At 45.0% G+C, this 24,099-nt stretch overlaps 1 protein-coding gene across 6 annotated transcripts in view; it reads right to left on the bottom strand.

Moving 5' to 3' along the window:
• Positions 1–1,193: 1,193 nt before the first annotated feature.
• Positions 1,194–24,099, bottom strand: part of LOC135260877 (5'-AMP-activated protein kinase subunit gamma-2-like) — a 70,560-nt gene continuing 47,654 nt past the window's right edge. For 5 of the 6 annotated variants that reach the window (XM_064346557.1, XM_064346562.1, XM_064346559.1 and 2 more), the window contains 11 exons: positions 19,107–19,216; positions 13,111–13,192; positions 8,502–8,560; positions 7,582–7,627; positions 7,149–7,203; positions 6,045–6,171; positions 5,026–5,191; positions 4,863–4,900; positions 4,508–4,654; positions 3,969–4,062; positions 1,194–2,584 (listed from right to left, as the gene is read on the bottom strand). In XM_064346557.1, coding sequence (XP_064202627.1) covers positions 2,553–2,584; positions 3,969–4,062; positions 4,508–4,654; positions 4,863–4,900; positions 5,026–5,191; positions 6,045–6,171; positions 7,149–7,203; positions 7,582–7,627; positions 8,502–8,560; positions 13,111–13,192; positions 19,107–19,216 — 956 coding nt within the window. In that variant the 3' untranslated portion in view covers positions 1,194–2,552. Of the gene's footprint in view, positions 2,585–3,889; positions 4,063–4,507; positions 4,655–4,862; positions 4,901–5,025; positions 5,192–6,044; positions 6,172–7,148; positions 7,204–7,581; positions 7,628–8,501; positions 8,561–13,110; positions 13,193–19,106; positions 19,217–24,099 lie in introns of all 6 variants that reach the window. The other variant, XR_010331772.1, reaches the window with a different exon arrangement.

Raw genomic sequence — 24,099 nt, 5'->3', positions numbered from 1 at the left:
ACTGCTAAATTCACACATTTTATTTGACAGCAGTGTTCATTGTAATACTGCAATTACAGCCATTGGAGTTGAATACAATATACCTGGAAATAAATTAAATTTAATTGTAGCTAATCACCCATCACCGGGAAACCATGTTGTACAAATACCATTGTTGGTTTCTTGATCCCTTCTGTTGTCATTTTATGAAAACCCAATGTAGGCAATATGCCAAATTAAGCTGGTTTTAATGATAATGATTTATTTCCTCCATGCATCTCCAAGTATGGCTGGAATTTACTATCCTATCCAAATTTCTTTGTAGCTGGAGAGACTATTTACGCCTACCCATAAAGTTAGCTTCAGGAACAGCAAATACCTTTGGTCACCACTAAGGGGCAGCAGTGGAGTGAAAAAGCTGGAACACTTCCCAAGGTTTCGTTGGTTCTCTAAGTTCATGGTGCTGGCTTGCCATTGCTCCAACCTGCTGGTTCTCAAATTCAGAATGTATGCTGGTTTTAATTCCAACCACAACAGCAATCTCAGAATTTTAAAGAGCTGTTCGTTTTCTTAATCATGCTTTTCATATTCTGTGGAATTAAGTACCCTCTTAAGCCATGTTATGTCGTGAATGGTCATGCATGCCACAAAGAATTAAAGTTCCATATTCTTATAGTGCAAAACCGTAATCAATTACATAAAGGGGTAAACTTAGTGACACACAACCGCTAAAACTAACCATTTGGTTGATAATGAAGAATTCAAAGACATAGCAAATTACAAAATTCCAGACCTGCATTGCTTTAACGAGTTTTTTTTTTTTTTTTAATTATGAAAGACCTTAAAACACATCCATTCAACAAGCAGAATTGAGCAAGAGATTGGTTGGAATGGAAAAGACACACAGGGGACCCCAAGAACCAAAATTGGGGACCAGCGCTCCAACTTCCAATTAAAAATTTACGAGCTACAATTAGCCAACTATAGAATAACAGTTATTTAAAATAAAAAAAAATAAAATAAAAAATGAAGTCAACAGAAGGCTGAGGTCCCAGTTCCCATCTGGAGTTCAAATGCTCTGCGGACACAAGTTACTATAGTCAAAACGGGAAAGCAAAAAGCCCAACTCTTTGCTCTTCCATCGAAAGGCAAGGAGTTCAATCTTTTCTAAAAATAAATAAATAAATAAAAGAAAGATACACATACCACAGAGGTAAAAGATTCAGTAGCACTGTTTATTCCACTCCTCAAATCAGCAAATAAAAAAACAAACAGCATGTATTGTCAATATAGTGTAATCCGCATGCTATTAACGCACACTTAATATTGGATACAACGTTCCCGTCCGTGAAACCAGATGAACAATACATACCACAACTGAAAGTATATTTTTAAAATTACATTAGCAGTCATACAAACAGCATGATCTTTTTACATTACAATCTGCAGAAAAATAAAGCTTTCTCTGGCACTTGAAGTCTTCTCAGTATGAAGCTTAGTTCTTATATACAGTACGATACGCAGAGAATAAGAGTCAGGCATGCAGTGTCCACGGATGGACAGTTTGTGTGTGTTTGGAAAGCGCCCTCTCTCTCTCTCTCTCTCTTCTTTTTGCATTGTTATGAACATAAACAGGAACTCGCTACCACTTTCATGCATGAGGCGGGGGGTCCTGCTGTCCTATGCACTCATTTCACCCACTCCCCCCCCCAAAAAAAAAAAAAAATATATATATTTCAGAAATTTCTATCAAAAAAATAAAGCTTTAAACAATCTTTCGTCACAGCAGTTTTCAAGACACAACTTGGACTCCTTTCCTAAAAAATAAATAAAAATAAAATTTTAATTTGAAACAATATGATTTCGCTCAGTGACAGCACACAGTTTGCTGCTGTTACTTTGGTATTTAAAGACCTGTGTGTGTGATTTAATGTGGGTAAACAGCCTCCTTCACGTCACCAGTGCACACATGGCACTGATGACACCAGGAGGGTAAGAGTTTGGCGTTTGTAGCGCAAAAATCAAGCAAGAAGGATTTGGCCCCCACAGGAACCTTGCACAGGATTGTGGGGTTTTGGTGCATGGCCCATGAGTACATTATTACCACCTTGAGACTCACTTTAAAAAAAAATTTAAAAAAAAGAAAAAGAAAAAAAAGTTAAATAAGGAGCCATCAGTGGAGAACGCAAAAAAACGTGAGTGTCCAGTCGCTTGCATGTAGGAGTAAACGCTGAAGTATAAATAAATAAACATTTAAAAACATTTTTAAAAATAACCAAAGGCCCAGTCCACATCTGTTTATATTCAGAGTCCAATCAAGTCCAGGACGTGACATCACTATCTCAAAGGGGCATGGCCATGATAACTGCCTCCCTCCCACAGTGAAAGGAAAAGCACTCAGCCCCTCCCCCTGCCCCTGCCCCTGTCCCTGCACCCCCCCCCCCCCCTCACTGGCCATTAGTCCAGTGAAGCCCAACTCTTCATCTCCCGGGTTGGACGATTTGGGACAGGGGCCTAGTGGGGTACCAGTGCAGCCCAGCTCACTGTGCGCCTTAAAGACCCCCTCAGCAGCGTCACTCTGTCTCGCTGTCCTTTCTGCCGAAACCTGCAGGGAAAGAGAAGCACGTGCGTCAATCTGACTGACAGGAGACCACGCCCACACCCAACTAAAACCTACAATCGTTCACATATTATTTTAAGACGTTCCTTTAAAATCAGAGAAACCGGGTTTCTTAAGCATTGCCCAGCCCCCATGAGATTTTACATCAGTTCCTAACGCTATACATTTCCTAAGACATATATCCCTTTGAGGTAAATTTTAAAAGGAGATTTCAGATCAAAATGATGTGCAGAAAAACATTTTCTTGTAAATTAAAAGATATCAGTGTGTTTTTTTTTCTCCTCGGTGCAGGGAAATGGAATTCTTTTGATGTCTGTGTCTGCGCGTCGGTGCGACGGCGGAAAGCTCCGGTAATTCCCAGGACGGCTTCCAGCTTCCTGTCAGCCCCGCTCCCGCGAGGCTCCCGAAACGCCGCGTGCACGTCGCGCCTCGGCGTACCCGTCACAGCGAGGAGAATGCCATTTACAAAACACAGAGCCACACGGGACCGGGACCGTCAAACGCATGCGCTGTCCTTTCAGTCCGCAAAAACAACACAATCCGTGCGAGTGAGAAAAGCTTTTAGCACGGGACGCTGTTATTCGAGCAGAAGTGTCATCGTGGTCAAGCACAGTCCATTCCTTCAGCAGCCGAAAATACACTGAGGGGGGGCAGACTGACAAACTCCTGAAAGGCACGCCCGCTACGCCTGATTGGAGAGTTCTTCTGAGTGACAGACCGAGTCACAGAGCTGAACATCTGGGCAGTAGATAGAGTATCTTTGGCCCTGTTCTGGATGGGAGGGGCAGGATTGAGAATGTTCTGGAAACCCTAAGTTTGGGTGGAGAGAAATGTATGGAATGCAGTTTGGGCTGGCCCTGGGGGAGGGGGGTAGGCTGGGAAGGCTGAGGTGATTTAAGGCTGTGCAGGTGATTTAGCAGTGCAGGGAGCAGAGGACAGGTAGGAGGGGCCTGGCCCAGGGGCACCTGGCTTCTATGTCTCAATGCTGCAGCTCCCGATCCCCAGCTAAGGCTTATAAGGCAGTCTATGCAGGGAGTCAGAGAACAGAGGGAGGGACAGCCAACAAGAAGGCTTCAGGACTAACCAATCACACACGTGTGGACAAAGATAATGTTGTATAAACAAAACAAAAACAACACTGCAAATGCGGCATGCTTTTCCCCCCGTAGTTCAAAGCGGGCGAACACCAGCCGAATGAGCTGAGCACAGCCAGCAGCCCACTGCTGGTCTCAGAGCAGAGCGGTTAGCGCGAGCCAGGCAACCACACGCCGTTCTGGGCCGAGGCCCTACCTGCGGACCTGGGGGCGGGGGTCAGAGGTCAGGTTCCCGGGAAAGGGGGGGTGGGGTTAGGAATGTTGCGCGTCTATACCTGCCGGGCTGAGCACCAGCGCCTGCAGGATGTCCGACAGAGAGATGATGCCCTCGATGCTGCCGCTCTCGTCCACCACCACCAGCCGATGGACCTGCGGGGGGGGAGGGAGACAGAGAGCTCAGCCTGCTGCTCACTGCACGCCCATGAGGGGCAGAGGGAGAGAGAGAGAGGGGGGGGGGAGAGAGAGAGATACAGAGAGAGTTGCACGCCCATGAGGGGGAGAGGGGGTGGAGAGGGAGAGAGACAGAGAGAGAGCACCGCCTGCTGTTCACTGCACGCCCATGCAGGGGGAGAGAGAGAGACAGAGAGAGAGCGCCGCCTGCTGTTCACTGCACAGAAACACATTTCTGTGAGGAAGCTCAGCAGAACAGCTTTGAGTCCCCAGTTTGCAGCTGCAGAGGGGAAGCGAGTTGCGAGTTGACCTACCAGGTCAAACTAAGTGAAATAAAGCTTGTGTCAGTGAAATGGCGCTGCTGCACCTGTGGTGCGTCTGAACAGAAGCGCTTTAGTTCAGTCTGGAGGGGGAGTTTACTCACCTCTGCTTTCACTATCCTGTCCACGATGGTCTCCAGCGTCTCCAGCCTGTTGCACTTCATGACTCCCTCGAAGTACTGCGAGCGGTGTTTCAGCGCCTGGGTCACCGTGATGTCCAGGTTGTTGTACGTTTTTTCCGCCGCCAGGTTCTACAAACGATCAAGGCCATTTTAAATAAACGCTCGCCCCCAGATATTAAACTTTAACACAAACTCAGTGATTATCGATGAGTATCACAGAGCCACTGCTAGACAAATTCTTGGTGGCGATTTGACAATACAATTCTAAATTAATTAACAAATGTATTTAAGAGTTTCAGTTAAACTGTATTTGAATGAGAAATTTAAGTGTACTTACTATGACATCAAATTTGGAATAAATATCAACAACTTTCCCTGAAAGATGAAACGAAACAATAATTAGAAACAATAATTTCAAAACAACCTTTTGAAAGGCCAAAAAACAGGAAGTCAGAGATGTTGGGCAATGGAGTTATGGGATGGATTTAAAGTGTCCACACCTGACTCGTCCACGACGGGCAGGGCGGACACCCTCCTCTCCACGAAGATGTTGAGCGCTTTGATGATGGGCGTGTCGGGGTGGATGAAGGCGATGTCGCTGTAGGTTCCGATCCCCAGCTCCTCCAGGGTCTGCTTCATGAAGGCCGGCTTTGGCATCTCACACACCTGGAGAAACAACAGCACGGGGTACTCAGTACTGAAACACACGCACGCACGCACGCACGCACGCACGCACACACGCACACACGCACACACGCACGCACACACACAGAAACAGACACACAACACACACACACAAACACACACAGACACACACACACACACACACACACACACACGCACACAAACACGCACACACGCAAACAAACACACACACACAGAAACAGAAACAAACACAACACAGAACGAAACAAAACAAACACACACACACACACACACACACACAAAGACGGACAGTACAGTTCATGGCACAGCCCTGAGTTAGAATCTCCAAGAACACACGCTACCTACTGTGCTTCTGTATCCAAAGACACCACTTTCTGTGCTACTACATCACCAAAGGGAACATTTACAAATGGGCAAAAAACCGACTGAGCTCTGCATTAGGTTGAAGCTCCAATATAGCAGCTGCCAATTACATTTTGCATAGTTTTCAGCCTGCACTAAGCTTCTTATTATTCCCAGCAACAGTGGACAGTACCCTGTGCAGATTGCAGTTCTCTACACACTACAGTTAAATTAAATTGCATTCATTTTATTTGAATCCTGTTGTACTGAAAAAACAGGTCTTAAAGGCTATTTTAAATGAAATTTGCTTGTGAAAATGCCAAATGAACTCAACAGGGGGCAGTGTAACATAAGTATGGATACTTACGCTATCCATATCACGCAGGTCTAATGTTAGCCTTCACTTCCCTCCTATCTGAGTATGTGGGAAATAACCTTCCCAAGAGATTCAGCCATGCCTCAGGCACTGAGCAAGCGTGAAACGCGGGCTGTCGATAAAGTTTTCACTTACGAAGAGCTGGAGGAACTTGAGGATCCTCTTGTGCGTGAGGATGTAAAGTGCGTTTCCGGTGACCGGGTCGATGACGGGCAGCCGGTGAATCCTGTTCTTGATCAGCGAGTACACCGCGTCGAAAACACTGCAACGCGACACAACAACGTCGATGAACACCCTCGCTGTGCGAACCCGCACCGCTCGGCCCGCTTCCACTGGGCCTCTTCCGCTGGCGCGAGCGAGCCTTTTCCAATCTGACAGCGTAAATATTTACTGAGAAGCACCGTCTAAAAACGGCAGCGTCCCTCAGCTGAACGCAGGCTATGAATATCCATGATGATCCGCAAGGTGTAATCACACACGCTGCTAAAACAGAGCCCAGAAACAGCGGGCCCGGCTTCCGGAATAATCTCCAAAATAATAACCATCCACTGTGGTGTAATTAAGCGCCGCACTGGAGCAAACAGATGGTCTGTGCAGAGCAAAAATCAGCGCTTTTCAAGCAGTTATTCAAGGGGGTGTGGCCAGTCTACATCCGACACACAAAAATATATGGGCGCGCACACACACACACACACACACACACACACGCGCATGCACACACACACACACACACACACACACACACATGCATGCACACAAACACGCACACACGCACGCACACACATGCATGCACACACACACACACACACGCACACGCACACGCACACACACACACACGCATGCATGCACACGCCACACACACACAAGCACACGTTTACACATATGCACCGCACACACACACGCACACAAGCACAGAGAAACATAAGCCTGCACACACACCTGCAAACATGCTTTTATTGATTCCAGAACACTGAAGTGTGCCAGACAATGCTAATAGATATGACTGAGCAGGGAGGAGGGATGCTGGGTTTAATGGACTGAAGAGCCCACTGGAGCTGAAAGCAGAACAGAAGACTAAAGAAAAAAAGGCTGATTGTTTTCCACCACTAGTCCAGTGCAAGAGCAGTATGTGGACAGCATCATTTACAAAAACATATTCTTACTGAAAGCTGTGCTACATTCCAGGGTGCATTTGTACAGTACAACTGTACAGTTCCTCAAAGAACTAAAAGCTCTTACCTTGCATCAGGTGATATGTTTACTAATGGCTTAAATGTTTCTTGAAGGTAGAGATCTAAACAGGAGAGAAAAAAAAAACAGAATCACTCAAGCTAAATCCATCAGGTTTGACATAACCTAACCTTACATCCATGTGGAGTATATTACCGATGTACAAAATGGCCAATTAAACATAAGACCTCTTTTAATGAGCTCTTAAATGACACATAAAACATCAATATTAATGCAGTACTCTGTAAATAATATTACAGCTAATCATGCAACGCCCCATTGCTCAGAAAACCCTTTTGTATCTGGCGTTTGTGCAAGAATCTGCCCTAGTCCGCTGAAAAAATCCTCATTATTTTTTATGCTAAATAATAAATCACATCAAATGTGAGTTGGAAAGCTGTCGTTTCCATGGTGAAGATAAATAACACAATATAAATTATACCTCTCCACGTTTCAATCTTGTGTTCTTCCAACTCATATATTTGCACCTAAAAAGCAAAGAAACAGTAACTTTAGCGAACTGGAAAACGTCTCAGCGTTGCTGCTCAAACAAATCAAGAAAGCAGCAAAATTGGTTCTTATGTTTAACTATGTTTTGAAAATAGCATTCATGAAAGAGATGTGGCTTTCACCGAATCCCTCAATGAAGCTTCCTTTCTTTCAAACATCCAAAATGAATTCACCCACTAAAGAAATAATTATTCAAGTTGTGACTTTGATATGAGAACAGACTGAATCCACCCACGGCAGGTGAGATAGAGAAAATGGCTGATGTGTGATGGAGACATTTCGCTTAAGAAAAGACCTTCTGTGAGCCCTGGCAAGACTCACCCGAAACCTCAGGAATTCATCACCGTCCGCGTGCTTCACACACACACGCACGTTGAAACACACGTGTGTAAAAGCGCACACACATGCTGCATTCCAACAGTACAGTACAGCACACCAGAGGATTATCCACTAAAGCACACCGCACTTTTATTGTACATTCCATTCTGCTCGCGCACACATCTGTGGCAATATGGCGCCATTATGGGGCAGTGGTTTCTGTGCGCGCATGTTCATTTTACCCAGCGTCCTCCAGTAAACGCTCTGTTAAGCACTGCCATAAAGAGCCAATGTGAAAGTAGACCCCCTTTCTGATGTACTGTACTGGTGTAACCCCAGGAGTACGTACCTACACCGCTGACACAATACTAAACACTGAATAAGTCTGTCACATTCTGCTTTACAATAAATGCTTTAAATAATAGTTATAGTTTTACCTGCAGCAAAATTCTATTTTTTTGCCTGAAGAACAGAATTAACATTACTTAATCTTTTAATTTCTCAGAGACAATATTTTATAAAGCATTCACATACCAGAGGTGATTTGTAGTATCGTTGCAGTATGATGATAAAGTCTGTGATGGTTAACATTCCTGCAGGCACACAACATTAAGACAGTAAAAATTACAGGTAACATTTTGGGACTTTTGAAGAAGCACAGATTTACAATGTGAAGATCAGAAACAGCAGAACTTCTTTTGCATCCTGCTGTCTCTTTTGAAAAAGTAGAACACACTCCAGAATAATAAACACAAATTCATGCATGAAAAATGAGCACAGAACTCCTGAACAAAGTATTCAATCAGTGTACAAGGAGACCACAGAGAATTATCACTTGAGACTGTTGAGCAACTGCAAACGACATTCACAGCAAACATTTTCCCATACGCTACACTGTGAAGCGGTAAACCACATCCATACTCCACATCATCACTGAGAGACAGTACTTAGCCAATATTCGCACACTGGCGGTACATGGTGCGAAGCCATTATTCATCAGTGACGTGATGACAGCTGAAATGTGCGATTCTGCTGCACAAAGAACGCAGGATCGCAAAGAGAAGATCATACATACGGTACACGCATACATACATACATAAGTGCTCAATGTATGCATTAAACAGTGAGTGTGTGTGTGTGTGTGTGTACGCCCACATTTACTCAACTCAAAATCTTCATACTAGACAAAAAAACTGAGGGTGTTTGCAAAAGACGAATAAATTAACACTTTTTTTTTTTTTTTACAAGAAAGCAGAATGTGAGTGTGAATGACTAAAGCCTTTTTAAATGCAAGAAGAAACTGGACTCTAACGCTTCCACCAGCCGTTATTTAGCCGTTTGTACTGGCTAAATAAAGCCAACAGCGCTCCCGTCCACTACGAGTAAGTTACAAACCGGCCTAAATGGGATTTATTTCTCAAAGAGCTGCCCAGCAGGGTCTATTTTAGAAGCGCGCTCCACGGCTGGACTTCGGAGATAGGGCCTCCTTCAGCCGCGCGGCCGTCTCCCCTCTTATCTGAGCTGCAGGAGAATTCACGAGCGTAGCGCTCAAAGACCCGCCCCCCGCCCCCGCAGTGGTGCCGCAGCGGGCTGGGAGGGCAGGCACAGGTGTGGGATTATTTACAGCACTTTCATCTTCCGCTCCTTTTCTTCCTTTTGACTGGACTATCCCTTACCTCCTCCAGCCCCACACGGGAAGGGCCTTCGCTTCACTTCCCCCTAATGGCATTTAGCGGACTCTTACCCAGAGTGCAAAGAGCAGGGGTCAAAGTTCAGTAATACCCCAGAGGGGGAAAGTATAGTCCCAAGAGAGACGGCGTCTGTCTCCATGACGACAGTCCGGAGAGCGGGTGGGTAAGGATGGAGGTCGGTGACAAGAAGATGAGGGGTGGAGGGAACAGGAACGAGGGTATAATTTAAGGCCAAGAGCCACATGGAATTAAAATCAGATGAACCTGGAGCCGGAAGGGAGCTTAGAAAGGTAAGTCAATATCGGATCATTCTGCAGCGATGCTTGTCTTCTATGCATAACCGTTTAACACCTGTAGTGCTGAAAGGGAACCAGGGCAGCACTGCAACAGAAACAGAATGACAGGGACTCTATCTGGACATTACTCAGTATTTACCATCACACCACTAGGGGGCAGCAGACAATTCCACAGGTTCACCATGCTGGGTGAGGCTTTAGGCAGGAACAAACACCGGGCTGGTAGACTGTGGAAAAGCAGGGAACGAGGAACATTCCCCTCCTCACCTTCTGTTAAAAGCCCAATTCCAAAACCATCATGCTAGCTCAGCCTCTACAGTGGCATCTTCTATCTCTATAACCAGGTAAGCCCTGTCAGCCATTAAAACATGCAAAAATCTCTGTGCAATTACATATCTCCAGACCCACGCCATATATTTCCTTTCACACATGGTACTGTCGGTCGGGCCCCTCCCCACCTGTTTTTTTCCCCTGAAAAATTCATAAAAATGTGCTTAGATGAAAACACACATGAATAATAATCTCCGCATCCTAACACAGACAGAGGCTGTCACTGAATGAGTCATTTGGTACTCCCCCTCCCACCCCCCCCTCCCCTCCCCCTTGTCTGCCTGGGACAGACGTCTGTTGTGATTGACCGAACCAGACGGCCTAAATATAGAAGGCGATCGTCGCTGCGCTTAAAGATTTTTCCTGCAGCGCGTCCCGTCGGCCGGCCGGAGCGATCAGTCGCGTAACGGGCAAACCTTACGGCGGACGGGGGGAGCGACGGCGGGCTCGGGCTGAGGGGGAGTCCGCGTCGTAAATTAGGGCCCCGCGGGACCCCCCTGACAGAGCGGCCCGGGCCGGAGGCACCCATAAAAAGGTCACCGCTGATGAGCGATGTCATCACCTATTCCCAGACCTGATCTGCCCTGCTGGGCCCCGCCCATGATGACATAATCAATAACATCCGATTTGATGCTGTACCCTTTGCAGCGAAATTGCCATGAGGAGAGGTGTGTGTATGTGTATATATATCTCCATCCATCCATCCATTATCTATACCCGCTTATTGCTGGTCAGCGTCGTGGGAGGTGCTGGACCACATCCCAACATGCATTGGGTGAGAGGCAGGAATACACCCTATACACACATAAAACTATCCCCCACATTTAAAATGCAAGATTAAAAGCATGAACTCTACATCTGACAGTTCCGGGGTGATTCATCCTCTGCTGAACGCAGTCATAACCTCCTGTTTAACACCGTCTTCGCTACAGGAGCAGATGGAAGCTACTGCACGTGCTCAGAATGAACGAAGCAGCGACCGGGAACACGGGTGCTTACGGGGAAGGCTCCCGGCCCCAGGACTCCGCCCAAAAAAATTCAGAACTCAAATGTAGCTTTTACTCTCGACTTCAGCAGCTCCTGAAGGGCGTGGATGGCTCGGGGGAGAAATTTCAAAATGCAAGTTTAAGTGGAAGTTAAGTGAATGTTAAAGTACGCTGTCACCGGTTCCTGTCAGAGCACAACATGCCCTGAGGGGTACCCTCTGGGTGTACCCCAGGCTGCACGTACAGAATACTGCTCCTCTCATTATCCAGCCTGATTTACAGGTTCCGTTCACTCTAACGTACGCACAAACGTCAACCAATCAAAAGAAGTGGATTTTCTATTCCATATGAAAAAAACGACAGTCTAGTCGGCTTCCTAGTTTTATTTTGATAGCTTCCACAGTAGCAAGCCATATCTCCTTCCAGAAAGTACATAGTAACCTCCGCAATAAGCATGCATAGCCCTACTTTAACTATCTAGTCAGCTTCCTGGATTTATCATATCTGCTAGGTAGTAATCAATATCTCTCCCCATACAGTGACTCCATGCCACGCAGGCCATCTTTCCCCTCAGAATGAGATCACACCACTTTCATCCGAACGAGCAGATAACTGCTGCCACTGCAGCAGGCTGTGCCCGGGGATCTTCCACGGACAGACGCCCACAATCACGTCTGGCCACGCCCACAGGACATCCTTCACGCCGTCCGCTCGCCTCTTCATCGATGGAAAGCTTTCTCTGCGCTGTTAGGAAACGAGCACTTAGTGCGCTGCAGTATTCTGCTTTAGCTGCCATCGGTCTCCGACATGCGCACTGCATTCTGAAATCATTAGCCCCAAGATGAGAGGACTGTTTCTCAGTGTCGGATCATCACACACAAAGCCCCGCAAAGGCTTTGAAGGGACAGACCAGCTAAGTTAACGTGTCTGTAAATAATTTAAAAAAACACGCTAATTTAGTTCCTTTTAAATTTCACTATTCAGCAGTACGATTCGACTGAGAGCAGAAAAAGCAGTCCCATTATGGAAACGATCTAGGTGGCCACTGGATTAAATTCGCGTTCGTCGCCCTTGCTTTTCTCTCATTGGACGAGTCGACGGCGGCGGGTCCCAGCGGCCCTTCTCCTCCGCGCGGACCGCCGCTCTGCGTTAGGATGCAGGACGGAGCGCAGGGCTGAACGCTCGCTAAAGCCGCTAAAGATTCATTAAAACGGGCCGGCACCTGAGGGACGCGCCGGGCCGTTTAATCACAGGGCCGCGGCGCTGACGGACAGCGCTTTATTTATGTGGCGAGCGCTGTCGTACAGCGCTGTCTGTCTGAGGCCGTGTCAGCACGCCGAGCTCCAATGAGAAACCGAGGGGGAGGGGCCCCGCTCAGTACCGCCGGCTATTCTTTTAACGCCTTCGCCTTTTTTTTTATCGCGGAAAAAGCCGCGACTGAGTTGGTAGCGGCGAGGGCGTTGTTCCTCACACATTAGAGCACAGAGGGGCTGAACTGCTCAAATGCTCTGACGAGACTGAGCAGGCTCAGTACTCCATAGGAAACAAAAGGGTCTGGACGGATGCTTCAGATTAACATGCAGTCATCCCTTTCCACTTCCACAGAATCCCAGCCGGGTGTGCAAACCGAACGTCCAATCAGACGCTCTCTTCCTCAGAACGACCCCAAGAGGAATTATATTTCTTGAGAATATTGAGATGTAGATTTCCATTTTACTGTACCTTCCCTCAGCCATGCAATATTTCTAGGTGGAATGCATAATGCAGAAAAGACAGAATGACACCCCCCCAGTCAGACAGTGGTTTTGCCCTTATCAGTGTGAGACCAGAATTTACTCACCGACAAAGCTCTGCTTTTTTGTCTCCCAAAGAGGAGCTGCTCGGACCCCATTGGCCACCAGGGCAAAGAAGGCCTTCTTAACCTGGAGGGATTATAGAAACGGGGGGTTTAACTGCAATGTAAAAAAAAAAGCATGTGAGCATCCAAAAACACATTATTATCCAAGCTTCATTACTCTCACATTAAATGGCCCTTTTGTTTAACCCCTTCCTCAAGCATCTCCTTTTTTGAACACAAGCCTGAAAATAAAATGGTCACTGCTCTTGAACCCCTTCAGGTTTAATCCTGGTCTCTTCTGAAAGGTAACCCAAGGGAGTTTGTTTTTCAAGAATCAGAGTTACTCTAAATATTACTGAAACAGGGTAAAAGCTCAAACACACTGCAAGTTGTTTCTCACCTATAATATATATTTTTTTAAACCGTGGTAAGGATGCAGACTTTGCCGTCATTCAAGTTGTCCAAGGATTTCCAGAACACATGGAAGGTACGGATTCATCATTTTGATCGAGACTGTTGTGTGCCCACTCATGTTACAAAATAAGGGACCACTGTCACTGTAACATTGGGATCGTATAAGGGTTTATAGTGATTGAATCGTTTTAACGCTTCCAAATGGTACCGTATATTGTGTGACCAGATTGAAAATTTCACCATAAAAAAACGCAATGACTGCAAATGAACCAGTGCACTGCTGGCCCAAATTCAACGTTCCTTTAAACAGGCACCAGCCCATTTGATGGCAGCAGAACGGCACAGCCTCTTCTTGCCACCTCCTGGCTCCCAAGCTCAAAGCACGGCGGCGGCCATAGCCATCTCCGACCAACTGGTCCAGGACCCGGTTACCACCACTGCTATCCAGATCCAGCCATTATGTGACATACGTCTGCACTGGTCTGGGGTCAGCTTTCAGGAGCAGAATCTGTCAACACCATCCATGGGCTTTGTTTGCTCATGTGACACAGCAGGTTTGCTTGTGAAAAAATTATGTTAAAATAAAATAAAACTTTCACAGCCTAGTCATGTGACTTGTGTTGATTTCGGGTAGCGTCATGGATTGGTTCATGTGATTGTTTAACAGAGCAAAAGTCATGTGGTACCAATCTGAGAGATAATTTAACAGGGAGAAGGTCGTATGATGCCAGCCCATGTGATTGCAGGACTGGGATAAAGTCATGTGGTGAAATACACAGATTGTATATAACTGTTTGCAACCCAGTGACAGCGCCTCTCTGGTTTAGGAGACACACAAGAGAACACTAGAATGTCAGAGAGTGACTGCTCATATTTTTCCCATTTTTGCAAAACAACATGACCTCTTGACCTCATCAGACTGTGTGACTCCACCCCACAACTGCATCACAAAGAGCTTACTGATGACCGCTTTTCAAGTAGTTGCGATACTGTACAGAATAAAAAAACATTAGTTGAAAAAGACACTCCTCCAAATACCATTATTGTCACTGCAAATGATGTAAACCCAAACACAGACCTCAGAAAGTCCTTTCCTGTTTAGCATGACAATATCCCTGGTCACACAGCGAGGTCCATATAAAAAATAGCTAGTCAAGATCAGTGTGTAAGAAATTGATTGGCCTGCACAGAGCGCAGACCTCAACCCCATCTAGTATAAAGCCTTCCCAGAAGAGTGGAGGTTGTTACAGCAGCAAAGGGTGAACCAACTCCATATTAATACCCATAATTTGAGATGAGATGTTGGATGTCAGTAGTCCACATACTTTTGGCCATGTAGTGTAACATTAGCTACATTATCTAAAATAATATTATTGCAACTCTTTTGAAACGATCAACTAGCTAGCTAACCAACGTTAGCTATCAATGCTGTAACTGATCATGATGAACGAGTTTGCACGCCCAAAGACGTTTTCCCCAAAATCCAACTTATCGCAAGTAATTACTAGAACTGATATTTAACATGAGCATGGCATCGCGTAAAAAGAGAAAAAGCTCTAATGCGGAGGACGGGCGTTTTGCTCCTGTATTCTTAATGTGCTGATGTTTTTACAAGGGGCACAGGACTGTTAACATTAATGCACAAGGCATTAAACCTTGGTAAAGCTGCTAAGTAGTGCCAGGTGTCTGTATTTTTTTCCTCCAATAGCAATGCTTAAGAAATAAATGACCCCGACAACACTCTGGAACTTAATTTAATCTAATGTAATTTCATTTGATCAAATATATTTTTATTGAATGTTCTGAAAAACCATTATCACTGAAGTCTGTAAAATTGTTGAAGATGCTCTGTATGCAATTAAGGAGTCTTAATTATAACGTTGGCATAGGTTACACAGATGATTTTTATGCAATAAATGCAGCGTATTAAGTCATCATGATATAAACTGCAGACCACCTACTGCACTCTGTCACAATCCTCCCTCGTCTCCACTGCTCTGTCTACACTTCCCCCTCCTGCGTCTTTCTCTAACCTGCCAGTTGACCTTGCCACCTCCACCCTCAACTCCTGCCTCTCTCAGTCCCTCGACTCACTTTGTCCTCTTGTCTCCAAACCAGCACGCCCCTCACCCCCCTGCCCATGGCTGACTGAGTCACTACGCTCCAGCAGAACATCACTGCGGGCTGCAGAGAGAAAGTGGAGAAAATCCCGATCCTCTGATGACCTGACCGCATACCATACCCTGCTGGCGACTTTTACATCTGCCCTCACGTCTGCAAAAGCCTCTTTTTTCCAATCCAAGATCAGCGCATGTGTCTCTAATCCACGTAAACTATTCTCCACCTTCTCTTCCCTCCTCATTCCTCCTCCACCCCCACCTCCCTCTTCCCTCTCCGCAGATGACTTTCTGGCCGCCTTTGAAAAAAAGGTGGCTACAATCCGGAACTCCTTCACCCATCCAGTGAGCCCCCCAACCCCCCAGGACAACCCCACAGCCACACTGACCTCCTTTGTAATGCTGGAGGACTCTGATGTATTACAACTCATCACCTCTCATCGCGCAACCACCTGCCCACTTGACCCCATCCCATCAAAAGTTCTCCAATCTATCTCCAGCGAGCTCCTTCCCTATCTGTCTTCCATTGTTAATTCCTCTCTCTCCTCTGGTCATGTTCCCTCTGTTTTTAAGACGGCTCGTGTTACCCCACTACTCAAAAAACCCACCTTAGACCCTCCCGATGTAACAAATTATCGACCCGTATCCCTTCTACCCTTTCTGTCCAAAACCCTCGAACGAGCAGTTCTTAAACAATTAACCTCTTTTCTCCATCAGAACAACCTGCTAGACCCTCACCAGTCTGGCTTCCGATCCGGGCACTCAACAGAGACTGCACTACTAGCTGTGACGGAGGCACTTGCCACTGCAAGAGCCTCACGCCTCTCCTCTGTCCTGATCCTTCTTGACCTGTCTGCAGCTTTTGACACGGTCAACCATAAAATACTCCTCTCCACCTTGGCTGGGATGGGAATTACCGGACTGCCCTGTCCTGGTTCTCTTCCTATCTTGCAGATAGGACCTACCAGGTCACCTGGAAGGGGTCTGCCTCTGCCTCTCATCCACTTGTCACGGGAGTGCCGCAGGATCTGTACTGGGTCCTCTGTTGTTCTCCTTATACACCAGATCTCTTGGTTCAGTCATTAATTCACATGGTTTTTCCTATCATTGTTATGCAGATGACACACAACTCTACTTTTCTTTCCCCCCTCAGCCACACAGATCAATGATAAGATCTCTTCCTGCCTGGCTGACATCTCCACTTGGATGGCCAGCCACCATCTGAAGCTCAACCTCAACAAAACTGAGCTGCTCTTCTTCCCGTACAAGACCTCCTTGCTTCGTGAACTCTCAATCACGGTTGATGGCACCACAGTGACTGCCTCTCACTCTGCAAAGAGCCTGGGGGTGGTCCTGGATGACCAGCTGGACCTCAAGGAGCACATCAAGGCAACATCACGGTCCTGCAGATTCCTCCTATACAACATCAGGAGGATTCGACCATACCTGACGACACACTCCACCCAGCTGCTCGTCCAGGCTACGGTGACCTCTCGCCTTGATTATTGCAACTCTCTCCTTGCAAGCCTGCCAGCTTGTGCCATACAGCCACTACAGATGATTCAGAATGCCGCTGCCCGACTCATCTACAGCCTCCCCAAATTCTCCCACGTCACTCCCCTGCTGCGATCACTTCACTGGCTACCGGTCGCTGCCAGGATCCGATTCAAAGCCCTGACCCTTGCCTACACTGCCGCCAACAGGACAGCCCCTATCTACTTGCAGGACATGACTCAATTCTATGTGCCTGCTCGACCACTCCGCTCTGCGGCAGCAGGGCGTCTTGCAACCCCTCCCACCCGCCCAAAGGGATCACAGAGCTTCTCCACCCTAGCTCCCCAGTGGTGGAACGAACTCCCCGTCCCTCTCCGAACCTCCCCCTCACTATCCATCTTCTGCTGTGGCCTGAAGACTCATCTCTTCAGACTATACCTAGAATAACCACCACCACGCTGTGTATATATATATATATATATTAAAAAAAAAAAAAAAAAAAAAAAAAAAAAAACCCTTTTTCCTGTCACTTGTTACATGTTGCCCCATCCCTGCACTTCTTGGTAAATTGTATTTGTCCTAATACTCTAGCTTATTCTTCTGCCTAGTTTGGCTTTGCAGATGTTAGACCAGGATAGTGTTCTTTGTTCTCGGCTAGAAATAGCTTTACAAAATAAGTAATTGTACCTTACTGAACCCGTGTTCAGCAGTTGTCTACGATCATGAAAATGCACTTTTGTACGTCGCTTTGGATAAAAGCGTCTGCTAAATGAATGTAATGTAATGTAATGTAATCATGCATCTGTTTACCTGTTTTGGGGCTTTTCTGCGGCTACCCATTCACCCACCTACGCACGTACGCACGCACGCAAGCTCGCATACAGTTATTTACATTTCTCTGGCTTCCGCAAAGTCTATGGGGTCCCAGAAAAAATAAAGGATCTGAAATGTTTGTTCAGTAAACAGGCCCACTCAGACAGCGCAGCGCGTTGACTTCCGGCCCTGTTTAGCTACCGCATCGTACTCTGACGGAGCGAGAGACAGTTTCTCCATATCTGCCTGCGCCACGAAATGCAAATGTTTTGAGTCCGCGAAACAATCAGCAGGGGAAAGAAGGAGCCCAAGATAAAAGCCTGCTGGAAGGTTTATCACGCTGCGATAAAATATTCAACAGCATCGACGGCACTACAGCCAAACAACTAGGACGAGAAAAATAAAAGCAACTGGGCAAAATCCCTCATGCTTGGCAGGGGGTCGGAGGATAATGAAGAGAGCAGGGATTAACTCTTCGTTTTCCAAGGTTTCTCTCTTCAAATAGGGAATGTATTCAGGGAACTTGCTGAAAGAGAACCTTAAAAAAAGAAAAATGGAATCCAGAAAACAACATTACCATGAACTGGCAGACATACCTCCTAGAAATATAGCCTACTTCTAGTTTTCTCCAAATTACTTATGACACAAGAAACAATGTTACATCGCTCCGATACTGGTTTGTGGGTTTTCCAGGAGTCTGAAGTGCAAGTTGGGAGAGCCGGGGGATCCAAATTTATCATAAGAGCGGGTTAAGGATGGAGTTCATAATGGCTGCTTCCAGATCACTTCATCAATCAATTGCAACACCACTGTTCTTCACTTTGCCAAACATATCTGAACACATCTTGTCTTTGCAAATACATCAACAGTGCGCATATTTGTCAACAGTATCGTACTGTTGCATTAAAAGCCTACCAGTACACGGAATGCATAGAAGAGGACAGATAATTACATTACATTACTGCCATTTAGCAGATGCTCTTATCCAGAGAGACTTACGAAGCTTTAGCATTTTCACAGAGTATCCATTTATACAGCTGGATATTTACTGAAGCAATTCAAGTTTACCCAGCAGAAGGACACAATGTGGCAGTGCCCTAACCTAGGAATCAAACCTGCAACCTGCCTACATTAAAAAAAAATGTGCTTTGTAGTACTTACTTGCAATGCAGTGTCAAAGACGACTAGCTTGGAGCTGGTTGGGACAATGTCGTAGCACTTGTGGGACTTCATGAACCGCATATATATATCACTCTCAGGTTCTTCAGCAGCTGCAAGAAAACAGAGACACACGCACACGAACATGCACACACACGCGCGCGCACACGCACACACACATGCACGCGCATACGCACAAGCACAGGCAAAGAGAAAAGACTTTACTGAAAGGAGACATGACTTGCAACAATTCAATATACTTGGGTTTTCACACCGACTAAATAGGAACTTGATATTTGTGCATCAAAAATTGTATGTTCTTGGTGCTGAACATATATTTAAAAATGGTTGTATTTAAAGAATGATCTGAATTCAATGAATTGGATGAGATACAGGTGACTGGATGTGCATAAGGTATCAGGGAAATGTTTATTATCTCAATCACATCTGATGATAAACACATGACTTCCCGTTTTCCCCTGCTGTAGGTTTGAAGATAAATCGCCTGTGCATGACAGAGGCAAGCAGGAAACACAGGCCTATTTCTACAACTAGATAAACATTGCCCTGTACACAACATGAACAATACAGCTACATCGGTTTTAAATATCCCATAATTCAGATATTAGGCTATAACCCTTCAAAAAATCATAACAAAATGTCAGTTCTCTGTACATACAGATACCCCACATGGCACCAAAACAAAATTCATTTAATTAAGATTTCGAATTCTACTATATTCAAATTATAGCAAACCTGTAAATATTTAGCCCAGCATATCTATAATATTAAGCCTTGCCCACTGCTACCACAGCTAAAATACCAAATTACTTTCCTGGGTGTGCCATGAAGCAAAAAAAGAAACATGGACCATGCACACAGCACTCAACTCAGAGCAGATGTCACTGAGGAACTACTGGTGATGTTATGAGCAATTTGGGCATCTTTCCGGTCAATATTGTTTCTAAATCTCATTCAGTACCACTCAGTACCATTCAGTGCATAGGCTATATGAAAGAAATTTAGCGTATTTTTATCAAAACAACACCTGAATACACACATACAGTGTACAAACTCACGTTACCTGAAAACCCATTCCTCGCATTGAAAATGGACCAGCTAAATCAACAAGTAAAAACGACCTCTTTCAAGACTATCAGTGTTTTTCATGCTAACATTGGTCCAGAGCTATTAATGCGCACAAAACAAATCTAAAAGCCTTTATCCTCAATTTGAAAACGACGCCTGTGGGACAACAGCTTGAAAAAGCATGGGCAAATACTGTGATGGATTGGCTGGAAAATCCCGTCTTGTACAACCACAAACACAATGACTGCAATCTGTTGCCGTTTTTTTATTTATTTATTTTTTTTTTTTTAAATAGCCTCTTCCCATTTACCACCCATTCATTATTAGAGGGCTGTTTTTATGGCTGGCTTGTGAACCACCGAGCAGCTAAAAGGCTTGCGGATGGCGGTTCAGGGGGCGGGGTCTGTCTGGCTGAGCATGGGAACTGTGGGAATAATAACAGCCAGCCTGCTGGTGCTGTGTTCTCCCTCTAAATGAAGACTGTTCCAATCAGACAATCAAAAGTGTCTTCCATCCATAAGAAAAATTGATATCTTCCAGTTCATCCAAATTATTAGATTTTGAGAACTGAAAATCCAACGACTGAGTTAGCATGACTTTCAGTAAACCGGCTTGCAACTTAGCCAGTCACGTTCATTGCATTCCCAGTTTTTCCTGCCCAGGTACCTTTGGAATTGGGACTTGAAAATGCTGGTGACCCAGAAATGGACCAACACTTACAAATTTAAAACAGAACAAACAATAGCAAAATCCTGTCAACAGTGAGCCAAATGGGGCAACAGAAATCAGAACTCAGACATTTCAATTCTGAAAGATACGGCATTCAAGGCCTTTCTAGTTCATTAGCTCACAAAAAAAGAATTCATTTATGATGCAGGGTAAATGCCAAGTAATGATTTTATAATGCACCGGAATCCCGCCTGAATAAATGACAAACCAAGTCATGAGTTGAGTTGTTTGATTAAAGGTGGCACTCTCATGAATTCAGTGGTTTCCTTAGTTCTGCATATTATGTAATTAGCTATTTCAACCTGAGCCAGCCAGCAGTAGATGGGTTCCCCTCTGAGTCAGCTTCTGCTCAAAATGTATTATCTATTACCAGCCAGGGAGTTTTTCCTAGCCACTGTCGTCCTAGGCCTGGCTCTTGGGGGGTTCAGCCCCAGCTAGCCCAGCTCAGGCACAGATGCCTGTAAAGCTGCTTTGTGACAATGCCCTTAGTTAAAAAATAAAAAAAAAGATGCTACATGAATAAAAAAATTTTGAACTGAATTTAATTGGAGCTGGCTCTCCCATTGCATACTGCGATGTTTCAGTGTGTAAAACCCAGAAAAACTCTCCCAAGCCTTTGCGGCTCAAACGCTGCAGAGAACAGCTTAATTTCATCCTCTGCAGGAGTTGGGGGAAAAAATACTTCCAACGCAAAAACAAAGCACATGAGAATTAAAAATTTCCGACAATATGCAGACATAATGCTCTGGCACGCTTCCACAAGCATCTGTCTGCGAATTCAATTACGACGCAATGGGGCTTTTGTTGCAAGAAAGCCCAGATTAGTCGCGTTTAACTGCCACAGAATCCTTCTGCAGCCGCGATTAGATCTCATACTGCATCATTTCAAATGAGGAACTGCGGTGCTCTCTAGCTTGGCTAAGCTCATATCATCTTGGAGTTTCACAGAATTCTACAAAAACACAAGTCATCATTGTGCTGCATCTTTCATTGCTCATAGAAACCCAGAAATATTTGTGGTACAGTCGAGTATTTATGATTTATCTTAGTGCCTCATGAAAAATACCAACCCATGTAGGCTAAATAACAGGACTTGTAAAATCAGAACTGTAAAATCACAATTCATTGCATTCAAAATATTAATCAACAAATGTTATGCTACACCCCCTTCACACAAAGCCCCGAATCCATTGCCCTATCTCTCCTTATCCCCAAGCAATTTGCATGATTTTACTCATCCTTTAAAGATTTTTCTCAATCTCCAAGCCATGCATGGAGACTCCAAATGCATGGCTAAGCTGTAACTCCAGCCGCTTCTGTATGTAGTCAGAAATTTGATGGAATATCCGTATTTTTTTATTTGCCTTACGTCAATGGTATAGCAGCCCTTTAAGGTGACCAAATTGCTTACCTGTACATTAAAGTTATGTACAGATAAGCTGCGAACTGGTTGGCCAAGGTAGTGATGTCATGGGGTCCCATGAACCCACACTCCCACCGTGAAGCGCTTTGTGTCGGTGTGAAAACTGAGCCCAGCCAGCCCCCTGCAGCTCTCCACCAGATCTAATGGGGAAAAGTCTGGCTGCACAGAGCCTTCCAAAATAACAGCCGTCTCTGAAGCAAGATGGCTCATCCAAAGCAATCTTGTCTGAGTGAATCACCTAACCCCGACCTCTCCCCTGGCCAAATAAGTCTAGACTTGCTGGAGAGATGTTGTGTCGATGCCGGACAGGATCGTTTGGATGAGCATGCTTTTCCAGACAGTGTCTCTGGCATCTGTAGTAAGAGCCTATTTGAGCTGACCACTGCCTGCATCCCACTGACAAGGACTCTGTGGGTTCCCTGGCCGCATTCCTGACTCCAACAGACTCTGCCTGTTTGTTCACAGTGATCATGTGACAAATCTCTGCCAATCCCAACAGCATAATTTGATGGCATGAAAACCAACAAATTTAAGCACTCCACCACTGAGTATCACACACAGTATACTTTTTAGTCTTTTCCAACAGCATGCTCTTCTTTCATAATAAAGAACCCGGCACAAACACAATACTGTAATCACAGAGGATGCTAAATATAGACACACTGGAGCCAGTATTAATAATCAATCTTTGTCTTGCTATATTGTCCAATGAAGAATTCTTCATTTGGATCCACAGGATCATAAGTGTAAAAGTAGAAGCAAAGACATCATATTTCATATTTTTGTAATATGCTTATAGTGAGATCTTTGAGTTTGAGCACAATTTAGCTACATTGGATTTGTCATTTTGACATGAAATGTTACCCAATTTGAAATCTACAACAAAGCAGAACATAACATAGTCAGAGGCAGCGTCGGAGACTTCAAACGCTTGGTGCTCAAACACGACTGGTCACGCCTCTCAAAACTATACAGGAAGTCAGCTTAAGTTCAATACAGAGGTGCGTGGCTGTATAACTGTGAATAAAATTCCTTACATCAGCGTTGAACTATACTATAATAGCATAGGCGTAATTAGCAAGATGCACACTAAGCACGAGTCAATTGCGCCTGAAGCAAACAAATGATTAACGACGACGATCGCATTCCCAGTGCACAGCAGGAATCCCCGATTCTCGATCAGCGACACCCGGGGTGGAATCCGGGTTAGAAACAGCGTGCTTTTTGGTGTCTGTCCGAACTACAGAAAACTAATCATAAGCATAACGACTATCAAATAAGATTAACAATCTTTTCAATTTACGATTTATGACCATTAACGCCACGGCACTGGCAACAGTGCTTTCCAAAAAAAAAAAAAAAAAAAAAAAATTAAACACATTAACGCGGATGCACAAAGGTTGAAAACTTTTTTCCCATTTTTTTTTAACAGCCAAAACATCTGTTTTTAGGTCTATTTAAAGATATATCTATGTCTTTCCTAATGTTCATTTCCTACGGAAACCGTGTGCAAATATGCATCCTCATTGCGCATATAGTTGCTTTATGTCATCTGAAAATCAAACAGTAGTCTATGCATATTGAAGAATGTAAGCTTCTGAACAGCGATTCTGTTGATGGGGCGCGTAAGTAATAAAACTGTAATAAGGCTGCTCCGGGAAAAAATATGAGCATAGGCTTAGCTTCAGTATTGTAATGCCGCATGACTGGTTTAGCATAGGCTATATTACGCGTTTAAACAAATTTTATTATTAA

This window comes from Anguilla rostrata, chromosome 8, assembly GCF_018555375.3.
Source record: "Anguilla rostrata isolate EN2019 chromosome 8, ASM1855537v3, whole genome shotgun sequence".
In the NCBI taxonomy this organism is placed as follows: Eukaryota; Metazoa; Chordata; class Actinopteri; order Anguilliformes; family Anguillidae; genus Anguilla; species Anguilla rostrata.
This window is presented reverse-complemented; position numbering and strand designations above follow the sequence as displayed.